This window comes from Haliotis rubra, unplaced genomic scaffold (assembly GCF_003918875.1).
Source record: "Haliotis rubra isolate DU_JTF1 unplaced genomic scaffold, ASM391887v1 Scf1017, whole genome shotgun sequence".
Taxonomy (NCBI): Eukaryota; Metazoa; Mollusca; class Gastropoda; order Lepetellida; family Haliotidae; genus Haliotis; species Haliotis rubra.
The window spans coordinates 264229-288666 of NW_025764912.1; the positions used below are offsets into that span (position 1 = coordinate 264229).

At 37.9% G+C, this 24438-nt stretch overlaps 1 protein-coding gene across 1 annotated transcript; it reads left to right on the forward strand.

The window, feature by feature from the left end:
* The first annotated feature begins 7480 nt into the window (after positions 1-7480).
* LOC124269805 (glycogen-binding subunit 76A-like) lies at positions 7481-9992 on the forward strand. The gene is made up of 2 exons (XM_046704843.1): positions 7481-7815; positions 8605-9992. The coding sequence occupies exon 2, from the start codon at positions 8625-8627 to the stop codon at positions 9660-9662; it is 1038 nt and encodes a 345-aa protein (XP_046560799.1). The 5' UTR covers positions 7481-7815; positions 8605-8624; the 3' UTR covers positions 9663-9992.
* Positions 9993-24438: the final 14446 nt, after the last annotated feature.

Genomic DNA, 24438 nt, shown 5'->3' on the forward strand with positions numbered 1-24438 from the left:
GTGACCGTTTGTATTGTTGGTTTGTTGATTTTAGAAAGGCCTTCGATTCCGTCAATAGGACATTACTTTGGTATTCACTTTTCAGGCAAGTGATAAAATGCAAATTAAATTCAGTTGTAAGGGATATGTATTCTAAAATATTGGTATCAGTTCGACATTCTCATTCGTTAATTTTGGTATATCGCAATGGTGGTTTTCTTCGTCCATGTGAAAATTGGTTTTCCAATTGCATTTAAATTAAAACATCAAGATACTATAATTACCTTGGTATTCTATTTTCTACTCTGTTGTACTCGACAAAGCGAACACATACTCTGGCTGGTAAAGCAAATAAGGCACATTTTCATGTAAATTCATGGTAAATTCAATACATTTTTTATAAAGTATTTATTGTAATGTGAAAGCATGTGTGAGATCTACGCCACGCCAGTTTACAGAAATCTTCCCGGGTTGTTAGACAAGGGTGTATGTTGTCACCAATTTTGTTTTTGATGTATAATGAAGAGTGAGTGTGTGAGTGAGTTTAGTTTTACGCCGCACTCAGCAATATTCCAGCTATATGGAGGTGGTCTGTAAATAATCGAGTCTGGACCAGACAATCCAGTGATCAACAGCATGAGCATCGATCTGCGCAATTGGGAACCGATGACATGTGTCAACCAAGCCAGCGAGCCCGACCACCCGATTCTGTTAGTCGCCTCTAACGACAAGCATGGGTTACTGAAGGTTCATTCTAAACCCGGACCTTCACGGGTCTGTATATTGAAGAATTAGCTACAACTATTGTTCACACGGACCACGAGTATTGAAGAATCTGTCTGCTTTTATTTGCTGATGATGTAATTATGTTTGATTATACAGTAATAAACCTCCAGAAAAAATAGATGTTTTAGAGGAATATTGTGAAACGTGGGGTTTAACAGTAAATTTAGATGAAACCAAAATAATTGTTTTTAAACAAGGAGGAAAATTGTCAAAAGTGGGTATATGCAGGGAAATCTAAAGAGGTTGTTTCTTATTATAAATACTTGGGTATTATATATTCATGCAGAAACATGTTTACAGTTGCTTGTCAAATTTGGCCCAACAGGCAGAAAAAGCTGTAGTGCCTGTAAAAAGACTGATTTATAGGTATGAACATTTGGATGTTAATACTTGTTTTGATAATTTTGATAGGAAAATGCAGCTAATTGTAATATACGGTTTGGACATTTGGGGAAATAAAGAAAGACAAGTTATAGAAATTATCCACACAAACTTTTGTAAATTTATTTTAAGAGTTGGTTACCGCACAAGCAACTTGGCAACTTTGGGCGAATGTGGACGCCATCCCTTTATTCACCAACAGCATAGAGTTATAAGCTTTTGGTTAAGGATAGTCGCAGGGCTAGAACTAAACCTAAAATTGCAAGATGTTACAAGAAAATGCTGGGGAATAATGATTATATAGCACATTTCAGGGTTAGTAACCTTCAAGAATCACTAGCCCACAAACAAAACAAGTAGTTGATAATGAAATTAACTTTCATTGCTTTATTGTTGTATGTAACAAATGATGACACCGAGTTCCCAGACTCTGAGGTCATAGATGAAGCCTGTGTTTATCAATGAAAATATCAGCTTGTAAAACATTATTGCTATCACATGTCTAACACCATTTGAAAAATCTAATCCTACTGTTAATACACGTGAAAGTTATTTTTATCATATTTTTCAAATAATACAACTACAACCTAAATAAGTTAATTTTGATGAAAATGCAAGCTTACACAGAGGAGGAAGCAATCAATGAGACGATGTTTTACCATTTGTAACATGTATCGTATGCACTTTAGCGGGATATGGGTTTTATCAGGGAATAAAGACATGTTTGTATATTCTCTGAGTTATGTTAAAATTGTGTTGTCTAAATCTAAATCACAGTGCTGACAATATAAATGAAGTATCAGCAGCTTATTATCATGACCATCAGTACAGCCGTGAACAGGTCAGCTGCCTTAGCGTATGACCGGTCGGCCACGGAAGTTGAACATTGTGGATGAGGTGCATGCTGGATACTGCAGGCTGACCATACGTGTATCGGAATACGATACAGGGCAGCCTGACAGTCAGTAGTATATATACCATGTATTCTTAATGTAACGGGACTTGACCCTCGGACAGCAGCTCGATAGATGGGCTGACGATCGCCTCTGTGATGCTGCCTGGCCGTTGCTGCACTATCGTGTACAGTCCGTTTGAGTCAGAAACGGACCGGTGAATTGCAAATTTTATCATTGTACAAAATTGCCACATAAATATAAATAGTACACATGTTTATCATTTACTAATACCTAACAGCTTTCTTATATTTGAAAATTTTCCGGACTCCACCAAAAAAGTTGTTACGACAGACGAGGAACCGACAGGTCTCCGGAAATAGATTTTGAGATCCCCCCCGCCATGACTGGCTGTTCCGTTTCTGCGGTATCACCCCGCCGCGACAGATAACAACTTTTGCGTTTTTCAATGATGATAGTTTCTTAAACAACTTTTTTGGTGGAGTCTCCCGCTATTGTCAGTAACTGCTTAACGTCATACGCATGATGACGACATAGCTATTACCGTTATATGTCGCCTATGACGACACTCAGCTTTCATTGTACACCTGAAGAGCCGTTGAACGGCGAAAGATCTTGTGCAGATATAAAGGAGATTTGACAAGAAGAAATATCTGGACTCATATGTTATATATTTATTGCTTATACACCTGCAGAAATCACTTGTTTATATACATATTATCTATCTGCCTGCCTACACATCTGCCTTCCCACCTTCCTACCTGTCTGTCTATCTGCATACCTGTCTATCTATCTATTATCAGTCTATCTACCTACCTGTCTGTGTATCTACCTATCTATCTACCTATCTATCTATGTACTTACTGTCTGTCTGTTGGTCTATCTACCAACCTACCTACCTGTCTATCTATCCATCATCTACCCGTCTATTTATCTATCTATCTAACTGTCTATCTATCGACCTGTCTATCTCTCTCTCATCTATATAGCTAGCTAGCTGTCTATCGATATATCTACCTTTGTGTCTGTCTATCTACCTGTCTATCTATCTATCTATCTACCTGTCTATCTGTCTATCTACCTGTCTATGTATGTATCTATCTATCTGTCTATCTATCTACCTACCTACCTGTCTATCTATCTAACATCTGTCTATCTGTCTATCGACCTACCTATCTATCTATACAACCATCTGTCTATCTATCTATCTACCTATCTATATATCCATCTATATAACATCTGTCTATCTATCTACCTATCCATCTATCTATACAGCCATCTGTCTATCTATCTATCTATCTATCTATATGACCATCTGTCTATCTATCTATCTATATAGCCATCTGTCTATCTACCTATCTATCTATCTATACAGCCATCTGTCTATCTATCTATCTATCTATCTATATAGCCATCTGCCTATCTACCTACCTATCTATCTATACAACCATCTGTCTATCTATCTATCTACCTACCTATATATCCATCTATATAACATCTGTCTATCTATCTACCTATCCATCTATCTATACAGCCATCTGTCTATCTATCTATCTATCTATCTATATAACCATCTGTCTATCTATCTATCTATATAGCCATCTGTCTATCTACCTATCTATCTATCTATACAGCCATCTGTCTATCTATCTATCTATCTATCTATCTATCTATATAGCCATCTGCTTATCTACCTATCTATCTATCTATACAGCCATCTGTCTGTCTACCTATTTATCTATACAGCCATCTGTCTACCTAACTATCTACCTATCTATATATCCATCTATATATCCATCTGTCTATCTACCTATCTATCTATCTATACAGCCATCTGTCTATCTATCTATCTATATAGCCATCTGTCTATCTACCTATCTATCTATCTATACAGCCATCTGTCTATCTATCTATCTATCCATCTATCTATCTATCTATCTATCTATACAGCCATCTGTCTATCTATCTATCTTTCTATCTATACAGCCATCTGTCTATCTATCTATCTATCTATATAGCCATCTGTCTATCTATCTATTTATCTATCTATCTGTATAGCCATCTGTCTATCTACCTATCTATCTATACAGCCATCTGTCTATCTATCTATCTATCTACCTATCTATATATCCATCTATATAGCCATCTGTCTATCTACATATCTATCTATCTATACAACCATCTGCCTATCTATCTATATAGCCATCTGTCATTCTACCTACCTATCTATCTATCTATACAACCATCTGTATATCTTTCTATCTATATATCCATCTATATAGCCATCTGTCTATCTACCTATCTATCTATCTATACAGCCATCTGCCTATTTATCTATCTATATAACCATCTGTCTATCTATCTATCTATCTATCTATCTATCTATCTATCTATCTATCTATCTAGCCATCTGTCTGTGTATCTATCTACCTATCTATATATCCACCTGTATAGCCATCTGTCTCTCTACCTATCTATCTATACAGCCATCTGTCTATATATCTACCTATCTATCTATCGATCTATATAGCCATCTGTATATCTACCTATCTATCTATCTATCTATACAGCCATCTGTCTGTCTATCTATCTATCTATCTGTCTATCTTTCTATCTATATAGCCATCTGTCTATCTATCTATCTATGTAGCCATATGTCTATCTATTTATCTATCTATCTATCTACCTATCTATATATCCATCTACATAGCCATCTGTCTATCTACCTATCTATCTATACAGCCATCTGTCTATATATCTACCTATCTATCTATCTATCTATCTATCTATCTATATAGCCATCTGTCTATCTATCTATCTATCTATCTATATAGCCATCTGTCTATCTACCTATCTATACAGCCGACTGTCTATCTATGTATCTACCTATCTATATATCCATCTATATAGCCATCTGTCTATCTACCTATCTATCTATCTATACAGCCAACTATCTGTATATCTTTCTATCTACCTATCTATATATCCATCTATATAGCCATCTGTCTATCTACCTATCTATCTATCTATACAACCATCTGTCTGTCTATCTATCTATCTATCTATCTATCTATCTATCTATCTATCTATATGTTATCTCTGTCTATCTATCTATCTATCCATCTATATGTCTATCTATTCTGTCTATCTATCTATCTATACAGCCGATCTGTCTATCTATGTATCTACCTATCTATATATCCATCTATATAGCCATCTGTCTATCTACCTATCTATCTATCTATACAACCATCTGTCTATCTATCTATCTATCTATCTATATATCTGTCTGTATAGCCATCTGTCTCTCTACCTATCTATCTATACAGCCATCTGTCTATATATCTACCTATCTATCTATCGATCTATATAGCCATCTGTATATCTACCTATCTATCTATCTATCTATACAGCCATCTGTCTGTCTATCTATCTATCTATCTGTCTATCTTTCTATCTATATAGCCATCTGTCTGTCTCTATCTATCTATGTAGCTCATCTATATAGCATCTGTCTGTCTATCTATTTATCTATCTATCTATCTACCTATCTATATATCCATCTACATAGCCATCTGTCTATCTACCTATCTATCTATACAGCCATCTGTCTATCTATCTATCTATCTATCTATCTATCTATCTATCTATCTATCTATATAGCCATCTGTCTATCTATCTATCTATCTATCTATATAGCCATCTGTCTATCTACCTATCTATACAGCCGACTGTCTATCTATGTATCTACCTATCTATATATCCATCTATATAGCCATCTGTCTATCTACCTATCTATCTATCTATACAACCATCTGTATATCTTTCTATCTACCTATCTATATATCCATCTATATAGCCATCTGTCTATCTACCTATCTATCTATCTATACAACCATCTGTCTGTCTATCTATCTATCTATCTGTCTATCTTTCTATCTTTATGGCCATCTGTCTATCTATCTATCTATCTATCTATGTATGTAGCCATCTGTCTATCTATTTATCTACCTATTTATCTACCTATCTATATATCCATCTATATAGCCATCTGTCTATCTATCTATATATCTATCTATCTATACAGCCATCTGTCTATCTACCTATCTATCTATCTATACAGCCATCTGTCTATCTATCTATCTATACAGCCATTTGTCTATCTATCTATCTATCTATCGATATAGCTATCTGTCTATCTATCTATCTATACAGCCATCTGTCTGTCTATCTATCTATCTATCTATATAACATCTGTCTATCTATCTATCTATCGATCTATATAGCCATTTGTCTATCTATCTATTTATCTATCTATATAGCCATCTGTCTAACTATATATCTACCTATCTATATATCCATCTATATAGCCATCTGTCTATCTACCTATCTATCTATCTACACAGCCATCTGTCTATCTATCTATCTACCTATCTATCTATTCAGCCATCTGTCTATCTATCTACCTATCTATATATCCATCTATATAGCCATCTGTCTATCTACCTATCCATCTATCTATACAGCCATCTGTCTATCTATCTATCCATCTATATAGCCATCTGTCTATCTACCTATCTATCTATCTATACAGCCATCTGTCTATCTATCTATCTATCTATCTATCCATCTGTCTATCTACCAATCTATCTATCTATCTATACAGCCATCTGTCTATCCATCTATCTACCTATCTATATATCCATCTATATAGCCATCTGTCTATCTATCTATCTATACAGCCATCTATCTATCTATCTAGCCATCTTTCTATCTACCTATCTATCTATCTATCTAACCATCTGTCTATCTATCTATCTATATGGCCATCTGTCTATCTATCTATCTACCTATCTATATATCCATCTATACGACATCTGTCCATCTGTCAATCTACCTATCTATCTATCTATACAGCCATCTGTCTCTCTATCTATCTATTTATATAGCCATCTCTCTATCTATCTATCTATATAGCCATCTGTCTATCTATCTATCTATCTATATAACCATCTGTCTATCTATCTATCTATCTATATAGCCATCTGTCTATCTATCTATCTACCTATCTATATATCATCTATATAACATGTCTATCTGTCTATCTACCTATCTATCTATACAGCCATCTGTCTATCTATCTATCTATCTATCTATATAACCATCTGTCTATCTATCTATCTATCTCTATATAGCCATCTGTCTATCTATCTATCTGAATACGCTTACGGTTAGCGTGGTCTTGTTTAAGTACAGTGTTTAGTTATAAAAACCGGGATTGGGGAGGAGGGCGCCATCACGTTTGTCATATGCAAGCGATACAGACAGGTCGCACTATAAATACTAGGTATATATTGTATGATTGTTCAGTCCCACGGACGCTGGCAACATGCGGTACAATGTTACACGGCAGAACATCACGTATACATTGAAATGTACAAGTAGTCCCCTTTGCTCTTTTGACCTACCAGAGTTCATATAATGTGACGTCACATTACCTTTGCAATACTCGAGGTCGTTGATTCACCTTGTGTGACTTTATACAGGAAACACGCTCTCTCCTGGCTGTGGACTGCTCCAGAGTGACACCCATCGAGTGGGGCGACCCGAATAAACGGCTTGAGTGACTAGGCGGAAACCATGACAGGCGAAGCGAGCCTCGACATCTAAAATGAGGAAAACCCTTCGCGAGCCAAGTGTCCTTGAGACTGTCAGCTGGCCGGGGAATCTATAAATGTTACATGCGGCGTGCCAGGTTTGTCGTGATATTACAAGTTGTACTTGAATACTCGATGTGAAACACACTATGACTTCCTTTTGAATCTTATAACAGGCAGGTATATGCTTGGTTGAAAGTAACCTTACTAAATGTATAATTGAAACGGGATAATGTATTGCTAACACACAGACTTGCTCTGGTTGATAATTATTGTTTTATGTAGAAATGCACATACACACATACTGCATATATACATGCTCACACACACATACATATATATATATATATCTAGATATAACTATATCCATATATATGTCTAATAAAGTGTGTATCTATATATATTATATATATGCTATGTTGTGATGTACAATATCTAGCTATCTAGCTATCTGTACTTCCAATTCTCTCTCTCTCTCTCTCTCTCTCTCTCTCTATATATATATATATATATATATGTGTATGTATGAGAGAGATGAGAGAGAGAGAGAGAGAGAGAGAGAGAGAGAGAGAGAGAGAGAGAGAGAGAGAGAGAGAGAGAGAGAGAGAGAGAGAGAGAGAGAGAGAGAGAGAGAGAGAGAGAGAGAGAGAGAGAGAGAGAGAGAGAGTAGCCTGCATGAGTAGATGAGACAATACAGAAATTGGTTACTTTATCAATACACAGCCATGTATAAGTGACAGTACTTCGGATTTAGTCTAGAAGATATCTGGAGCGTATTTTGCACATATTACCAGACAACATGACACGTTACAGTTCATTGTTTATTTCATTTGCATCTACATTTGCAAAACCTTCTTGGTATCTTCATCTATAATTTTCTTTTATAGGTTATCAACTACCAGTCACAATGAACGGGCATAGGGAAGAAGATATGGCTTACTTCCTTCCACGTAGTCTGTCGTATGTTCAGGATGGCTACGTGGACGAATATAGTGTCAGCTCGGCATTCGTCCAGAACCCCCGAGAATCCCGTCAACCCAGGAAAGAACGCAGCCAGTTTATTCGTCTTTTCGAAGCGATGGCAAAGGAGGGGGAAGCCATTTACAAACAAGAAATCGAGGAAAATGGGTCTTCGGCGAGCCGGAAGGAAAAACAACTTGTGTGTGAGACGATTACACCCAGGACAGCTACAGAGAGTGGACATGACGTAGACGACTACAACATTAGGATAGAAGCTTTTCTAAAATTTATGTCTTCAAAAGGTCCTGTGTACAAAGATACAGAACGTAAAGTTTCAAGCAGTGAGTTAAGAAAATCATCGTCTCTTAAGACAAACAAGACTCCCCCCGGAACACCAGGGAGCAAAAAGAAAGTTGTCCGTTTCGCGGACGCAATGGGTTTAGATCTGAATTTTGTGCGAAGCATTGGCAACGTTGACATCCCACCCAAAGTACCAGCGTCCGCTCTGGCCGACCTGCGTGTAGGACTGGAGGAGGACAGACGTGAAACAGGCAGCAGCTTTCTCACTGCCTGCTTTTCCCAGCCTGGAGCTGGAGATGACTTTAGGAAGAAGGCTCTTGCTCAAAAGGTGTGTTTGGAGAATGCTGTGATGGAAGGGGTGACGATCACTGGAGTAATCAGAGTGGCGAACATTGCCTTTGACAAAACGGTGCAGGTGCGCTACAGCACCGACAGGTGGACTACCTTTCACGACATAGCCGCATCTTATGTCCTGAACTCTTGCGATGGACCAACGGACAGATTCTCCTTCAGCATTGTGGCGCCTGCAGTCTTTGATGTAGGATTCAGGTTGGAATTCGCCATCGCCTATTCCACCAGCTGTACAGTGTTCTGGGACAACAATGGTGGCATGAACTATGCATTTGAATGTTTTGCAAAGACAGTCCCCACGGAAGCAGAGAATACGTGGATGTCTTTTTTGTAAGGGGTAAACAGCATTTGTTTCTGAATGTAGTTGAAGCGTGTCACTATACATTGATCGTTGTTAGATTCCCAGATGATGATCTGGGATCCCGTGGGTCTTAACAAGATATACGATTTAAGACCCTTTGCCACTTCGCGCTTTCCTCACCAGTTGCCTGACAAAATGGTAATGGGCAATCGGTTAAAACCCCGGCTCTATATGCAACGACATAGAAATAGTGTTGCTTTCAAATGGTCTGTGTACTACAAACATTTGTTTAAGGAGAGTGTTTATTTTCATTAAAAAAAACCCATTGAATTGACATACGCTTAATAAAACATTAAATCATTAGTGGTGTTATGGTTTATCCATCAATGTTTATCTAATTTCACTTTAAGCTCATCAAGGTTATGTCATGGCATGTTCGTCCAACGTTCCTTGTTTTTCGTAAACGTCTTTGCCTCAGATTCTTAAGGACAATGCAGCTGAGACGTGATTGATTTTGTTCGTCATAACCGTGATATTTTTGAAAATGATAATGCTTAGACAGTTCTGAACGTATAGGAATAGAGACTAGTATATTCATCAATTAGTAGCAAAGAATGCACAAACAAATATCAAACTGCAGTGTATGGAAACTTATAGTGATGTGGACACTATCGTTATGAAGATAATCGTTTTATCCTGAATATCCAGTCTGGGCATTTTGGAGGCTCTGTCATGAACTGACTGACTGAGTTTGGTTTTACGCCGCTTTTAGCAATATTGCAGCAACATCACGGCGGGGGACACCAGAAATGAGCTTCACACATTGTACCCATGTAGGGATTCGAACCCGGGTCCTCAGCGTGACGAGCTAACGTTTTAACCATTAGGCTACCCCACCGCCCCAGCAGCTCTGTCATGACCCGCATGAGTATTCTTTAGGTCCCAAGAGCTTTGCTGCCGGAATTTGAACCATCTTTTGCTCTGTGGATGGTGTAGCTGTGTGTAACCATGATAGTTGCACCAGTGTGTGACCACGATAGTTACAGCTGTCTGTATCCACGATAGTTGTATCTGTCTGTAACCACGATAGTTGCATCTGTGTGTAACCACGATAGTTGCATCTGTGTGTAACCACGGTTGTTGCATCTGTGTGTATCCACGGATGTTGCATCTGTGCGTAAGCAACGATTGTTACATCTCTGTGTATCAACGATAGTTGCATCTGTGTGATCACGATAGTTGCATCTGTGTGTAACCACGATAGTTGCAGCTGTGTGTGTCCACGGTAGTTACCTCTGTGTATCCACGATAGTTTCATCTGTGTGTATCCACGATAGTTGCATCTGTGTGTGATCACGATAGTTGCATCTGTGTGTAACCACGATAGTTGCAGATATGTGTGACCACGATAGTTGCAGATATGTGTGACCACGATAGTTGCATCTGTATGTAACCACGATAGTTGCATCTGTGTGTAACCACGATAGTTGCATCTGTGTGTATCCACGATAGTTGCATCTGTGTGTAACCAACGATAGTTGCATCTGTGTGTGACCACGATAGTTGCATCTGTGTGTATCCACGGATGTTGCATCTGTGTGTAACCACGATAGTTGCATCTGTGTGTTATCATGATAGTTGCATCTGTGTGTATCCACGATAGTTGCATCTGTGTGTAACCACGATATTTGCATCTGTGTCTAACCACGATAGTTGCATCTGTGTGTGATCCCGATAGTTGCATCTGTGTGTGACCACGATAGTTGCATCTGTGTGTGATCACGATAGTTGAAGCTGTGTGTAACCACGATAGTTGAAGCTGTGTGTATCCACGATAGTTGTATCTGTGTATCCACGATAGTTGCATCTGGTGTAACCACGATAGTTGCATCTGTGTGTGAACACGGTAGTTGCATCTGTGTGTATCCACGGATGTTGCATCTGTGTGTAACCACGATAGTTGCATCTGTGTGTTATCATGATAGTTGCATCTGTGTGTATCCACGATAGTTGCATCTGTGTGTAACCACGATATTTGCATCTGTGTCTAACCACGATAGTTGCATCTGTGTGTGATCCCGATAGTTGCATCTGTGTCTAACCACGATAGTTGCATCTGTGTGTGATCCCGATAGTTGCATCTGTGTGTGACCACGATAGTTGCATCTGTGTGTGATCACGATAGTTGAAGCTGTGTGTAACCACGATAGTTGAAGCTGTGTGTATCCACGATAGTTGTATCTGTGTATCCACGATAGTTGCATCTGGTGTAACCACGATAGTTGCATCTGTGTGTGAACACGGTAGTTGCATGTGTGTGTGACCACGACCGTCGGATATCTGCTTAACCACGGTAGTTGCAGCCGTGTGCGATTATGGTAGTTGCATCTTTGTGTGACCACGATAGTCGCATATCTGCGTAACCACGGTAGTTGCAGCCTTGTGTAACCACGATAGTTGCAGCAGTGTGTGACGACAGGGGTTAGTAGGTTTTCGTAAAAAGAAACTCTTTACACACATATAATCTTCAGTCCATCCGCGGGTTTATGGACCAAATAAACACTTACTGATCAAGCTTTAACAGGTGTTCCCCATCAATCCTCCAAAGAAACACTCTGGATGTTCAAATAAACTCCTACTTTGTGTGTTATACAACTGTTCATGTGCTATTATAACACACTAATCTATAACAGATAAAACCACAGTTCGATATATACATGAAACACTGGTTCTACGACCATTAAGAATAAAAATATGTGCAGCAACTAAAAAGTCAGAGAAACCTTTTTCATGTTGGTTTGTGCCGAAGTCAAAAACGTCCCTTTCTCGTAGAACGTTCACAGCCTCTAAAATGTTTTCCACATGTGCTATTGAAATCACCACATGCAACATCTCCGATCCATGAGAAGCACGTCGTGACGAGGTTAATTTTGACCATCTATTTCCATTATATCACCAGAATGTAGACGTTTTCTGCAATGCCGGTTAAGACCATGGTTAGGACAGAACCATCGTGAATGCACTGTTTTGTGAATGGATATCCTTCGCTGAGCCTTTCACATCAAACCATCCGCAGTCTGGAGCCTCCTGATCGGCATTCGGTATTGGTATTTCTTCAACCTCCGACAGGATAAGTGTTAACAGTATGATGTACGTCAATGTGTTCTGCACTTGGCTTTTAGCATGTAGTCGTCGTAAATTGTCATATTTGTCATTCATTTATTTCATACTTGGTATTACACCTTTTATATATGTTCAGACCATTCACCATTGAACCACAACTATTTCTCTGTCTTATTTTTACTGGAATATCTTGAAGTCTCTTCCTAATCCTTTAATTTCAAATGATAAAAACAAAACAAAAACAACCTGGCAGCAGCTATCTCTCTGGTTATAAAGTCCTCCCCTGCCTCTAGTTGCACATCGTCGTTACATGTATTCTCACAGTTTGATGTAGTGCTGAGTCTTTAGCGTTTTATACATCTGAACTTATCCAGCCACTTACATCTGCTTCAGTGTGTCACATAGATTATACCATTTCTGTGTGACTGGCCTGCACCGTCAGGTTGATATAGATACTACCTGTCAAGCATACCACATTATAATGACAACATGTCTCCGATAGTAACTGTACTGTTTCATCTGTATCACCTAGTGCTATCAGTTCATCAAAAGAATGTTCAGTTTACCTGGTTCAGTCCTTGTCAAAAGACGGACATCCCGAATACGTGGCTCAATATAAAGTCCTTTGTGAAGATATTCCTTTTATCAGTGTCCGGCTCGATTTGGCAAGGGTTCTTAAAAGCAACTGGAAGACATAGATGTTTCCTAAAATGTATTTCCATCTATGGAATACCTTCACATCAACCTAAACATCACTTTGCCCTCTTACCGTACATGGCATTGAATGGTAACTGGTCCCTTCAAGTGAAATTCTTTTTCCTCTACATTCTCAAAATAGTTACTGTCAAACGTTTTAGGTCAGTGTCTGGTTAACGTCACAGATGTATCACGAAATATGTTTACATGTATTGAATAGTTCTATTTGTACCCAATGGACCTAATTCTCAACTGCAACCAATGCGAACCTTGTAAACATGCGACATAGCAATGTTAAAATCTTGAGTAACGCATTTTTGTGATCATGAAGCTGAACCGTCTCGGTCGCCAGAACAGTCTCGGTTCACAGAAGAACAATCTTCTTTTTCCACAACGATCTCGCTGAGTCTACCGTCTTTGTTATCATAATAGGTTTTTGCACCACGTGTAGTTTACACTAAATGAAAATCACATGGCGTGACTCTATTCAGGTAAAAAGAACCAATGATTTCGTTTGCTACATGACTGGTAACATCATGACAAAGCAATGAAAAGCTGAACGGAGAGGATCAAACCACCGGCTCTTCAACGGGAACAGTCGGTATGTAATCATAGTTATCGCTTTATTAATTGCTGATGTTATGTTTTGATCCAATCTCAATTCCTTGGACAATCTATATATTTGAGAACGTTTGAGGTGTATCTGACTTCTTCTTTCAGTATTTTGCATACCAGTTTTTGTATTATCCGATGACCCGGCCCGATTTCCTTGGCCTGGTTTTAGGCATTCCCCTTTTATGGTTCAGTCGAGCATGGTCTTTATTATCAAGATTTCAAAGAGCGTCATACGAGTCTTGTGCGGTAGTAGTTCGATCAAGATTACAACGTTCAAGGTCTCCCTGAAAGGCTTTATGGTAGACATCTGGAAGAATATTCCAAATTTGCTGCATTAGTGTCCAAAATTATTTCCGATGCATCTTGAATCTTTAATTTATTATCAAGTACTGTCCTACGGTAGGGATAATTATATATTTTGCCCTCCACATGTTATGACTGTGAAACAACCGCACTGTGTGTGTAACAATAGTTGGCACAAATGCATGAACCATAACATGCCATTTACAGACACTATGATTTGAAGCCAACTGTTGACACTGTCGATAGAACCAAGACTTGTCTTCATATTATTCCGTCAACATCATAACATCTGCTTGCGGCTGACTTGTTTCTTTATAGCATATCAGATAACTTTAGTTTGGTTTACATGTGAAACAAGCAGAAATCTGAATCGGAGAGTTGAGTCACCTATCCGCAGTTTAAACCTTCCCTGAAGGTAATTCGCCAACATTGGATGTTTTAATCAATTGTTTCGCTTGAGAGTAATGGCGAAGTATTTCACTTCATGTATCCATACACACCATATATTTGCCACTATGCATTGACTATGTTTTAATCAGTACATTTTTATATTTCCAATAACAAAGTTGTCTGATCAGGAGAATGTTCAGCATTAAGTGATTAAATTTTGTATAATTGCATTTAATGACTGCTTGTTAGATACAAAATTTACCAGATCATATATAACGTTCATAACACAACAGTAGTATGTGTTCTTTAAAACCTGACAGACACTTAGTGTCAGGTTTCATCATAAAAAGAAACCCTGACATTATATAATGTAGATTCATGTTACCAATTCGCTTATGATTAACATTACGCTTATGTGTATTAAGTGTGTATGTGATTGCATTAGGGCCCAACTCATGTACATAAATGCATTATGTGATATGTGCTTGGTTGATATTGTGTTAGTTATGTGTGATGTATTGACCTAATAATGGAAACAACCTTGCTTTTGATGTATTCACGTTTCTGATGTAGATTGGTAGAGGGCACAATGAGTGCTAAGGCACTGCCAACAAAGACGTTTAATTTAGTTTATAACAACTACTGAACTCTTTTTATACATATACCCTTCCCTCCATCGTCTTCGGCTCCATACGATTGGACGTACAATGTTCACACGTTCAGGGGGATGTCAATACAATCAACAATGTCTGTAAAATACCGTCAGGTCTCAATAGAAATATGATCATACTATGCAAAGTACTGCTGGACGGTACAGTGATGGGACTGAACCAGGTGAAGTTATTCATCAAGTCTGCTCAGAGTCGGTCATTTGTGGAGAAGCTTTCTGAGAAGCCAATGCATCGTCTGTACATACAGTGTGTGGAACAAAATAGCAATCAAACCGAAACCTTCGCTTGGATGAACTCGGCTGGTCTTAAATATGAAACAGGGCTTCCTTTGTGCTTCTACTCGTTGCTTCTTCTATCGTCTTCACCATGCCTGTGGCTTTGACACCGAGGTCAATCCATGGTACGACCCTGAACATGTCCTGGGCGTCATGGAAAATGGTGCTTTTAAACCTCTTTAGAAAAGGCCCATATACAGCCTCAGACGAATTCCAGCCAACAAAACTTATCTTGTCATTTTGGAAAAAGCGAATGAATTTATTTATATCATTGCATTTTCTGTCCCTTTGGACTGTAACATGATTGGCAAGATTGAGGAAAAGCATGCTAAATATGCGGATCTCGCCTCTGAAATGTCTCGCTTGCATCTCAAGTACACTGTCGTCAGACTCCCCATTGTTCTGGGTGCCCTTGGTTTGGTACCTCCTGATCTTTTGGCGCAGATCAGGAGAGTGCCCGGGTTCTCCACCGAGAGCACAGTAAGGCAGAAAGCTGCAGAGTTAGGGAGTTAACATATTCTCCGGAAAGTTCTTGGTGGGTTTTAGGCTGCGTTTCCTGGGAGAAGTCCCATTTGCTGTCTGGGCTGCGTGTAGAGGGGGCAAGGACCCTGAGCCTTACCAGCCTGACTGTGCCAGGATCGCCCATACCCTCTCTGCTGCATATTTCATCTTAATCTGTAAACATATAATACTGAGGGCATTTATATCGCGCAATACCACAAAGGGGTATGCCCAAAGCGCGCACAAACGTTTAAAAACAAACACATCAGAAGTCACATGAATCAGTATGGTAGAAGATAGTCGTAAATTGGAGCTTGGAGAGAATTTCATTTTGTATCGGCGGAAAAGGTGTGTTTTGAAGTTACGCTTGAACACTCGAAAAGATGGAGCTGTACGTAGCTTAAGTGAAAGTGAGTTTTCCATAGTGGGATTGCAGTGAGTGAATGAGTGAGTTTAGTTTAGTTGTACGCCGCACTCAGCAATAGTCCACCTATATGGCGGCGGTCTGTAAATAATCGAATCTGGACCAGACAATCCAGTGATCAAAAGCATGAACATCGATCTACGCAATTGGGATACGCGATGACATGTGTTAACCAAGTCTGCGAGCCTGACACTGGAAAAAGTCCACATTTACAAGCTTGGAAATGTCTTGAAAGATGATATTTCCAAACATTTCCAATTTTGGAAGATGATTTCCAAGACATTTCCAATTTTGAAAATATGAGATTTCCAAATATTTCCAATTTTGGAAATAAATCTTTCAATTTGGAAATGTCCACAAGGGGAGATAACTGGTGGGTGAGGGTAAATGATTGTAGTTTGCACGCCCCAAGACCTAATCTCCTGTATATTGATGAGTGATTCAAGGCAGTTAAGATTCACCAATTAACAAGGCGTACTGCCTTGTTAATTCATGAGTGAGTCAAGTCAGTTAAGACGGCCTCTGGAAGGAAAACCAAGTTCCAAGTTTCGGGGTGTTCTCTTTTTGCCTGCACGTACTGTTTTGAGATTGAAATTACTGGACCGTACTAATCCTTACAACAATGGGGATTAAAGCTATAGTCTGTTGTAGAAAAGCAAGTATGCCAGCGCTTGTTGGTAAACAGTAAAGTTTATCACATTTTGTTTATTGCATATAGCAATAGCAAATATACGAATATGAGTTATTTCAAAATATGGTGACATTTTTAATTTTACTAATATTACATATAACATCATATGCATACACAATATTGCATGTATACAAATATACAAAAATGAATTGTCTGACAAATATGATGAAATTTTAAATCAGCAAATACATAAATAAGCGTTAAATGTTACACCAGGAAATATATACTTTTGTGCACTGTGCATTATACATAAATACATACAAGTGTATTGTTTGTTTCATGTGACACAATAATCACATTCACAATCCCACCAGATTGTGCAGTTTTATAACCCCATAACTCGATCATGTCATATTTGATTACCTTTAATGACTAAATTAACTAATCATTATGACTGTGTTCAGTGTGGTCGGCTAGTGACCTTGGTGGTGAGTGGGTACTGAACTCCACTTACTTGAACAGACTATAATTGTGCAGGCACTGGACTGTATAACCCTAATCCGCTTATAGCCAAGTAAAGTGCAGGCAAAAAGAGAATACACCCAAGTTTCTATGCCTCTCAAAGAAGCCTGTGGAAGTAAGTTACATCTTTGAAGGGCATTTAGAAGTGGAATGCATAACAACAGCAAGATTTATGGATGTCAACTTCTGTATTGTGACCTGCTTTTTACCTGATGAAGGAGCAAGCATACGGTCCCGAAACGTCGTGTTTTTCACAATAAAGAAGTTGACATCCATAAATCTTGCTTTTCTTATTAAAAGGGTAAGTTATTTAAATCTGCTGAGCTGTAGGTTTGTTAAACATGTCTCGATGTGGTTATCTCTCTAGCACACCTGAGAGATTCGTCAACAGTGTGGTATGCACAGGCGGTGAAAGTTGTATTGTACTGAATTTGGTTGTTGTGTTCTGTCAATTTGTATGAATGTGTGAATGAGGAACCTCGCATAATTATGACATTAAAATCAGACTGAAATTAACATGATTCCATGGTCAATGTCGCAATGTTGGTGAAATGGTAGTGTACGGAAGTTTGTTTCAGATTGTTTATAATCCCTTCTTTTATGCAGATACAATTATGTGAAAATTAACGAATAATGCCATGCTTCTCTCAGAGTGAGGGAAGATAATTTATGTAGTGTTTCTTATCAAATTAGATATTTCTTTTTAGTCTGAATAGAATTCACAAATTACGTATGTTTTGTGTGAATGTGTGTGCATACACTCATATATAACATCTAACTTGATGGGTATTAAAATCAGGCCGTTTGTAACCATAATGAATATATTGGTTGGAACACTTGAAGAACGAACTGAACTGGAACAGTAACATTTCTCATGTCATCATGTTAGATTCAAAACATTGAATGAAATAAATGCTGTACGATGAAATGGATCAGAGAACATTATAATGGCATAAATGAAGCTTAATGACACATGTAATGACAATAAATATATAATCATTATGTTAGTTAACTCATGACCAGACACATCAAACTGGTACTGATAGATTTATATCTAATATGTAAAAATACAGTATTTCTTAGTACCTGAAATAGGATTACACGAATTCGGAATGAGATGTTTTAATCTGAAATCAAATTATTAGGATGCAGTTTACTAAAGTAGAACTTAAATAATTTTCAAAAGTTTGGTCATTCGCAAACTGAATCAGATCTCACTTATACTGCAGTAAACAATATGGGGATAAATAACGGAACATACCACTTAAGTGATAACAACTCCCTGTTTATTGAACAGAGCGGCATTTCGATGTACATCGTTCAGGATAAACAAGCCGATTGAATGTTGATTGATTCCATCACTTTGACAGTGGAGTGGATTTCGACTTTGCCATACTGAAGTTGATTTACAGCTAGAATCTGTCAATCAGCTGTTCAATTACCATCCAATCAGCCTGTTTACAATTTGTTGATCTTACTCTCCTGCTGCCCCATGCAACGATGTGCTACTTGCTAAATTATCTGTTAATTTGCTGGTTGTCATTATGCATATATACTTCTATTCACCTGGTTGTAGTAACTTTTATATTGATAACGGTGTGGGAATAAATATGGAAACTCCCCTCTATGCATCAACAAGAAATTGGCATTTGTAAAGTCGTACTTTAAGAATGTGGTGTCCTCCCACTTTGCCAGTTTCATTGTCAAGCAATTACTTAAAGTTAATGATGCAACAAAGGGGGATTAGTAGGGGATTCAACCCTTTGCCAGTTTATTTCATTTTACAAAATTTACAAAAATATACGATTTATGAAGTTTACAGATATACAAAAATAAAGAAATTATACGTATATAACATAATAGTTTATAGTCACATAATGTTTCTTTAACATTTTTATCATTTTAAGCAGATGATTAGTGTTATAAATTTAGTTACAGATAAATAAATGATACATATATAACTTATAATCATGTAATGTCATTTTAATCAAATACAAATATATAAGCATTTGCTGTGTACTTAGTTAAAAACAGTATATACCTATGTACCTAAGTACAATTTCAGATTTATTTTGCAATGGCAAAGTGGGGTTGTTTAGTTTATGGATTCAAATATATCAAATGTGTGTTTTTGATATCATAGCATACGTAATAGACATCATATTTTTACATGATTAAATATTGAGGTAAAAAACACAGAAATAATATCAAATTTGATCAGTCACTAAACCATCCAAACATTTGAAAATCTGAAAAAGCCTCCACTGCTGGGATACTTTATTACAATCAAACAAGAACTACCTGGGATAGTTTCAAATAACGGCATCTGATGGGCATCCACCCTTCCTAATGTCCCACTGATTAGGTTGAAGAAATTCTGCCAAGGCGGAGAGTAGCCACGTCCCCGCGCCCGTCACTGTCGAGGGAGCAGGGACTGACCAGTTTGCAGCTAGGTTTCGTAATTGGACTGTTGGCGAGAAACATTAATCGCTCTGGATCAGTGGCCCTCTAATTCTTTTCATATACTAGAATCTCATAAACTATTTGTCTCTGGAATCATCTGTGATATGAACTTGTGTACTGATTTCTCTAGAAATTATTCAACGTGATCTAAAGTGAATAATGTATTAAACATTTAGTCACCTTTTATTGTAAATGACCAAATTAATTAGTTACACTATAATTTATTAAAGAAGGAATTCATTTTGGTTGTTTTAGCGGGGTGTTCCTCTCCTTCCCAGTCGGGCAAGTTGTTTATTTAGGGATTAAGAGGATCACCAGTCCATGTTAATTAGCAAGACAATGATGGGTGATGACTGAGGAGATGACCAAGCCAAGAAAAACACAAGTGGACTATCATATGTATTTTAATGTTCAGCATACATAAATGACAGAGAAAACGAAAATACAGAGAACTTAACGATAGACGTCAGAGAGAAGATGACCATCTTCAAGCAGGAAGGAAGACCATGATAGAATATGGAGATGCTGTTTCTCATCAATTTGGACTTTAAAGTCAATTGTGTATGAACTTGGAAATTGGTGGTAGTACACTTTTCCGGAGCTGAACTCTAAAACTGTTCACTATATCTTTACCAAACTTGGCACATATATTGGTCTGGTGGTGTACTGGTGCCTTTTGGTAGTTTTGGAATTCTGAGAAAAATATTTTTGGCATTTCCATGGCAACAAGTTCGACTTAGACTGAAATTAGTGGTAATGCTCTTTTCCGGAGCAGAACTCTAAAACCGTTCACTATTTCTTCACCAAACTTGGCACATAGACAGATCTGGTGGTGTACTGGTGCCTTTTGGTAGTTTTGGAATTCTGAATAAAATATTTTGGCATTTCCATGGCAACAAGTTTGACTAAAACAGAAATTAGTGGTAGTGCTCTTTTCGGAGCAAAACTCTAAAACCGTTAAATGTTTCTTCACCAAACTTGGCACATACATAGATCTGGTGGTGTACTGGTGCCTTTTGGTAGTTTTGGATTTCTGAATAAAATATTTTTGGCATTTCCATTGCAACAAGTTTGACATGGACTGAAATTGGTGATAGCGCTCCTTTCTGGAGCAGAACTTTAAACACCTTTCAATACTCTCCTTCCACTTTTCTATATACACACCTAAATATTTGACATAAACATAACTCGTAGACATAATCATGAAGAGTATTTTGCCATTGCGGGGGATATTGATGACTTTGTCTTCTTCTTGTTAGGATATCTTATAGTATGATATCTTTCAAGGTTAAGTCTCAACCTCGTTACAGAAGCAACATATGAATCCTCAGCTTTAAGTATTCTCTCTTTAACCAGTACAGACCACTCAGCCTTCGTTAAGAAGGAAGATTGGTTTACATAGTTGTATAAATGCATATCTAGGTCATACATTGTGACAAGATTGAGCATGTGGAAGATTGGCGATGACTTGCTATATCGCTCTTTCTCCAGTGATGAGGTTTGTCTGTACTGACAGAGTCTATGCACAAGCACTTTCTTAAAGACAAATTCAGTATCGCTGTTACATAGTTTACCGAGAAATAGCAAGGACTTCTGGTGCATATATCTTCGTAGTGTGACCAGGGCGAAACTGTCTCTGGCTATTGTGGATGATCCACGTTTTGAAAGGCCTTGGATACTCTTACAAAACTGGCTTTGTACAGTTTCCAGCATATCATATTCCTTTTCAGGTAAACGGGCCCATACATTACAAGTGTACAAACCGCATGGCAGAATAATTCTTCCCCAAATATGTATACAACAGAGTGGGTTAAGGCCACCAAAACACAGTCCATGGTTCTTATTGGCATTAAAGGGTATCCTAAGCCTTTCACATACAAACTGCGTACGTTCTATGGTTTTACCGGATGAATAGATTTGGAGACCAGCAAGGTTTACATGTGTATTGGAAGGTATTTCCTTCTAACCAATGTATATTTTAGGATGGACATTTCTTTTTGTATCTCCAAATACAAGAAATAGACTCTTTGATGCATTAAAACGCAAGTGTCACGTGTGCGCATACCTATGTACAACATCAAGCAATTTTTGAGGTCCACCTGGGCATGAACTTAGCAAAGACAAGTCGTCGGCTAACAGCACCCCTGGTGTTTTACCCCATGGTAAACATATGCCATGCTCAGAGTCAACGATACTGTAAAGTAAATCGTTTATATATAGAGTGAAGAGCCAAGCTCATAAGACACGACCCTGACCTACACCCTGTTTTACATCGAATACTTTAGAAATACAGCCACCAGTGCTAACACATGATTTCATTGATGTGTACATAGTGTATATAAGTCGCCACAGTTTACCTCGAATTCCGAAATTGTAAAGCTTATAGAAAAGTCCATTCAACCAAACTCTGTCAAATGCTTTCTCATTATCAAGGAAGGCACAATAAACTGGTGAATTTCTTTCAACGTAGTAGGCAATACTTTCAGTTAGAGTAAGCGCTGCCGTTTCCACCCCCGCACCCTTCCTAAATCCAAACTGGAGAGGGTGGGGGAAGTCGTTTTCTGCTTTTGTCCATGTTTCAATTCTTTTGAGCAGTAATCTTTCAAAAAGTTTTGAGAGCACAGGCGTAAGAGTGATACCTCTATAATTACATGGATCATGCTTGCTTTTACCATTTCCTTTGTGAATTGGTAAAACATTACCAACACTAAATGCATTTGGTACATATTCAAACGATACAATGGCATTAAATAGTAATACAATATGGTCAATAGGAGACCGACCAGCATACTTAACATGCTCGTTTGAAATACCATCTGGGCCTGGAGATTTGTTGTTTTTAAGACGTTTCACGGTATCAAGTACCTCATCTTTAGTAAACGGGGAGAGAATGACTGAATCACTGTCGTCATTTGCAGGGTTATATACAACATCTTTTACAAACTTAGCAACGTGCTCTGTAAATCCAGTATCAAAGCATTCTGGGGTACAGACAAGTCTCTGAAGTACCTGGCAAAGAGATTACATACACCTTCCTGCGTGTTACAGGAGTCACCGTTATAACTTAGAGACTGTGTTTGCTTTCTTTTACGTTTTAACTATTTTGTAACTCTAAAGTATTCTTGGATGTCTACCTCAGCTGCTTGGTAGATTTCATCAAATGTTTCATTTCTGTAACGTTGCTTAGCTGAACGGTGGTTTCTTCGAAATGCACGTTTGGCTTGTTTATATTCAATAAAAATTGTCATCTGAACTGTGGATTTTGCCGTTAGAAATCCAAATTTTGCGGCAATTACGCATCTGGTCATGATGTTCTTTAAGTTCATACTTCCTCCAGTATGGCTTTAATTGTGCTTGGAATTTTGAAGTAGGAATTGCAAGTATAGTTGCAGCATGTAGACATTCTGTGATATAACTATTGTGATACTCGATGTATTCATCAGGAGATGAAAAATGGGAAACATTAAACTGTACATTTCTAAAGTAATTTTCCGCCCGTGTGTGGACACCATAAGCAATTATCTATTAACAAGTTCATGATATTTCGTGAATACATCAATTGCATAACACCATCTCTGACCATAAACCCAAACGGCCCATCCCTTGTGACAGGTGTTAATTAGATGGTACCAATAAGAGAATGTATTGTACAACGATATGTCTATTATTCCCTGGCAAGGGTTCACTTTTATGACATGTAATAAACCCTGCCCAGTCAGTGAGTGAGTCCGGTAAACTTTTATTTAATCCATGATGTAACGTAGGTCTATGCAATTTGTGTTTATACAAACAGTGACAAGGGAAACATTATTTGCGCTTCTGTGATTAACAGTAAAACATACACTTAAAACAGTATTTTAGAACATGCTAGCCATAGTAGGGGGCAAATATGACAGTCAAAATCAGTTTTTGACACTTAGAAGAAGAAGGATGCAGATGAGTGAAGTTATACTATTATATAGAATTGGTTCCCAGTTGATCGCATAGGACGGCGAATCGAAAACACTTACTTTAAACATGATCCCAACTTTCAAAAATGTATCTCTTCACGCGTCAGATGCAATTACATTAATATAAAGCACAAATGGATAATATCAAAATACGGCCTATCCCTGCAGTTCTCATGAATAAATATGTCACATGCAAGATGCATTATGTATATCAACAATAAGAACTCGAACAGAACAAAAGATGC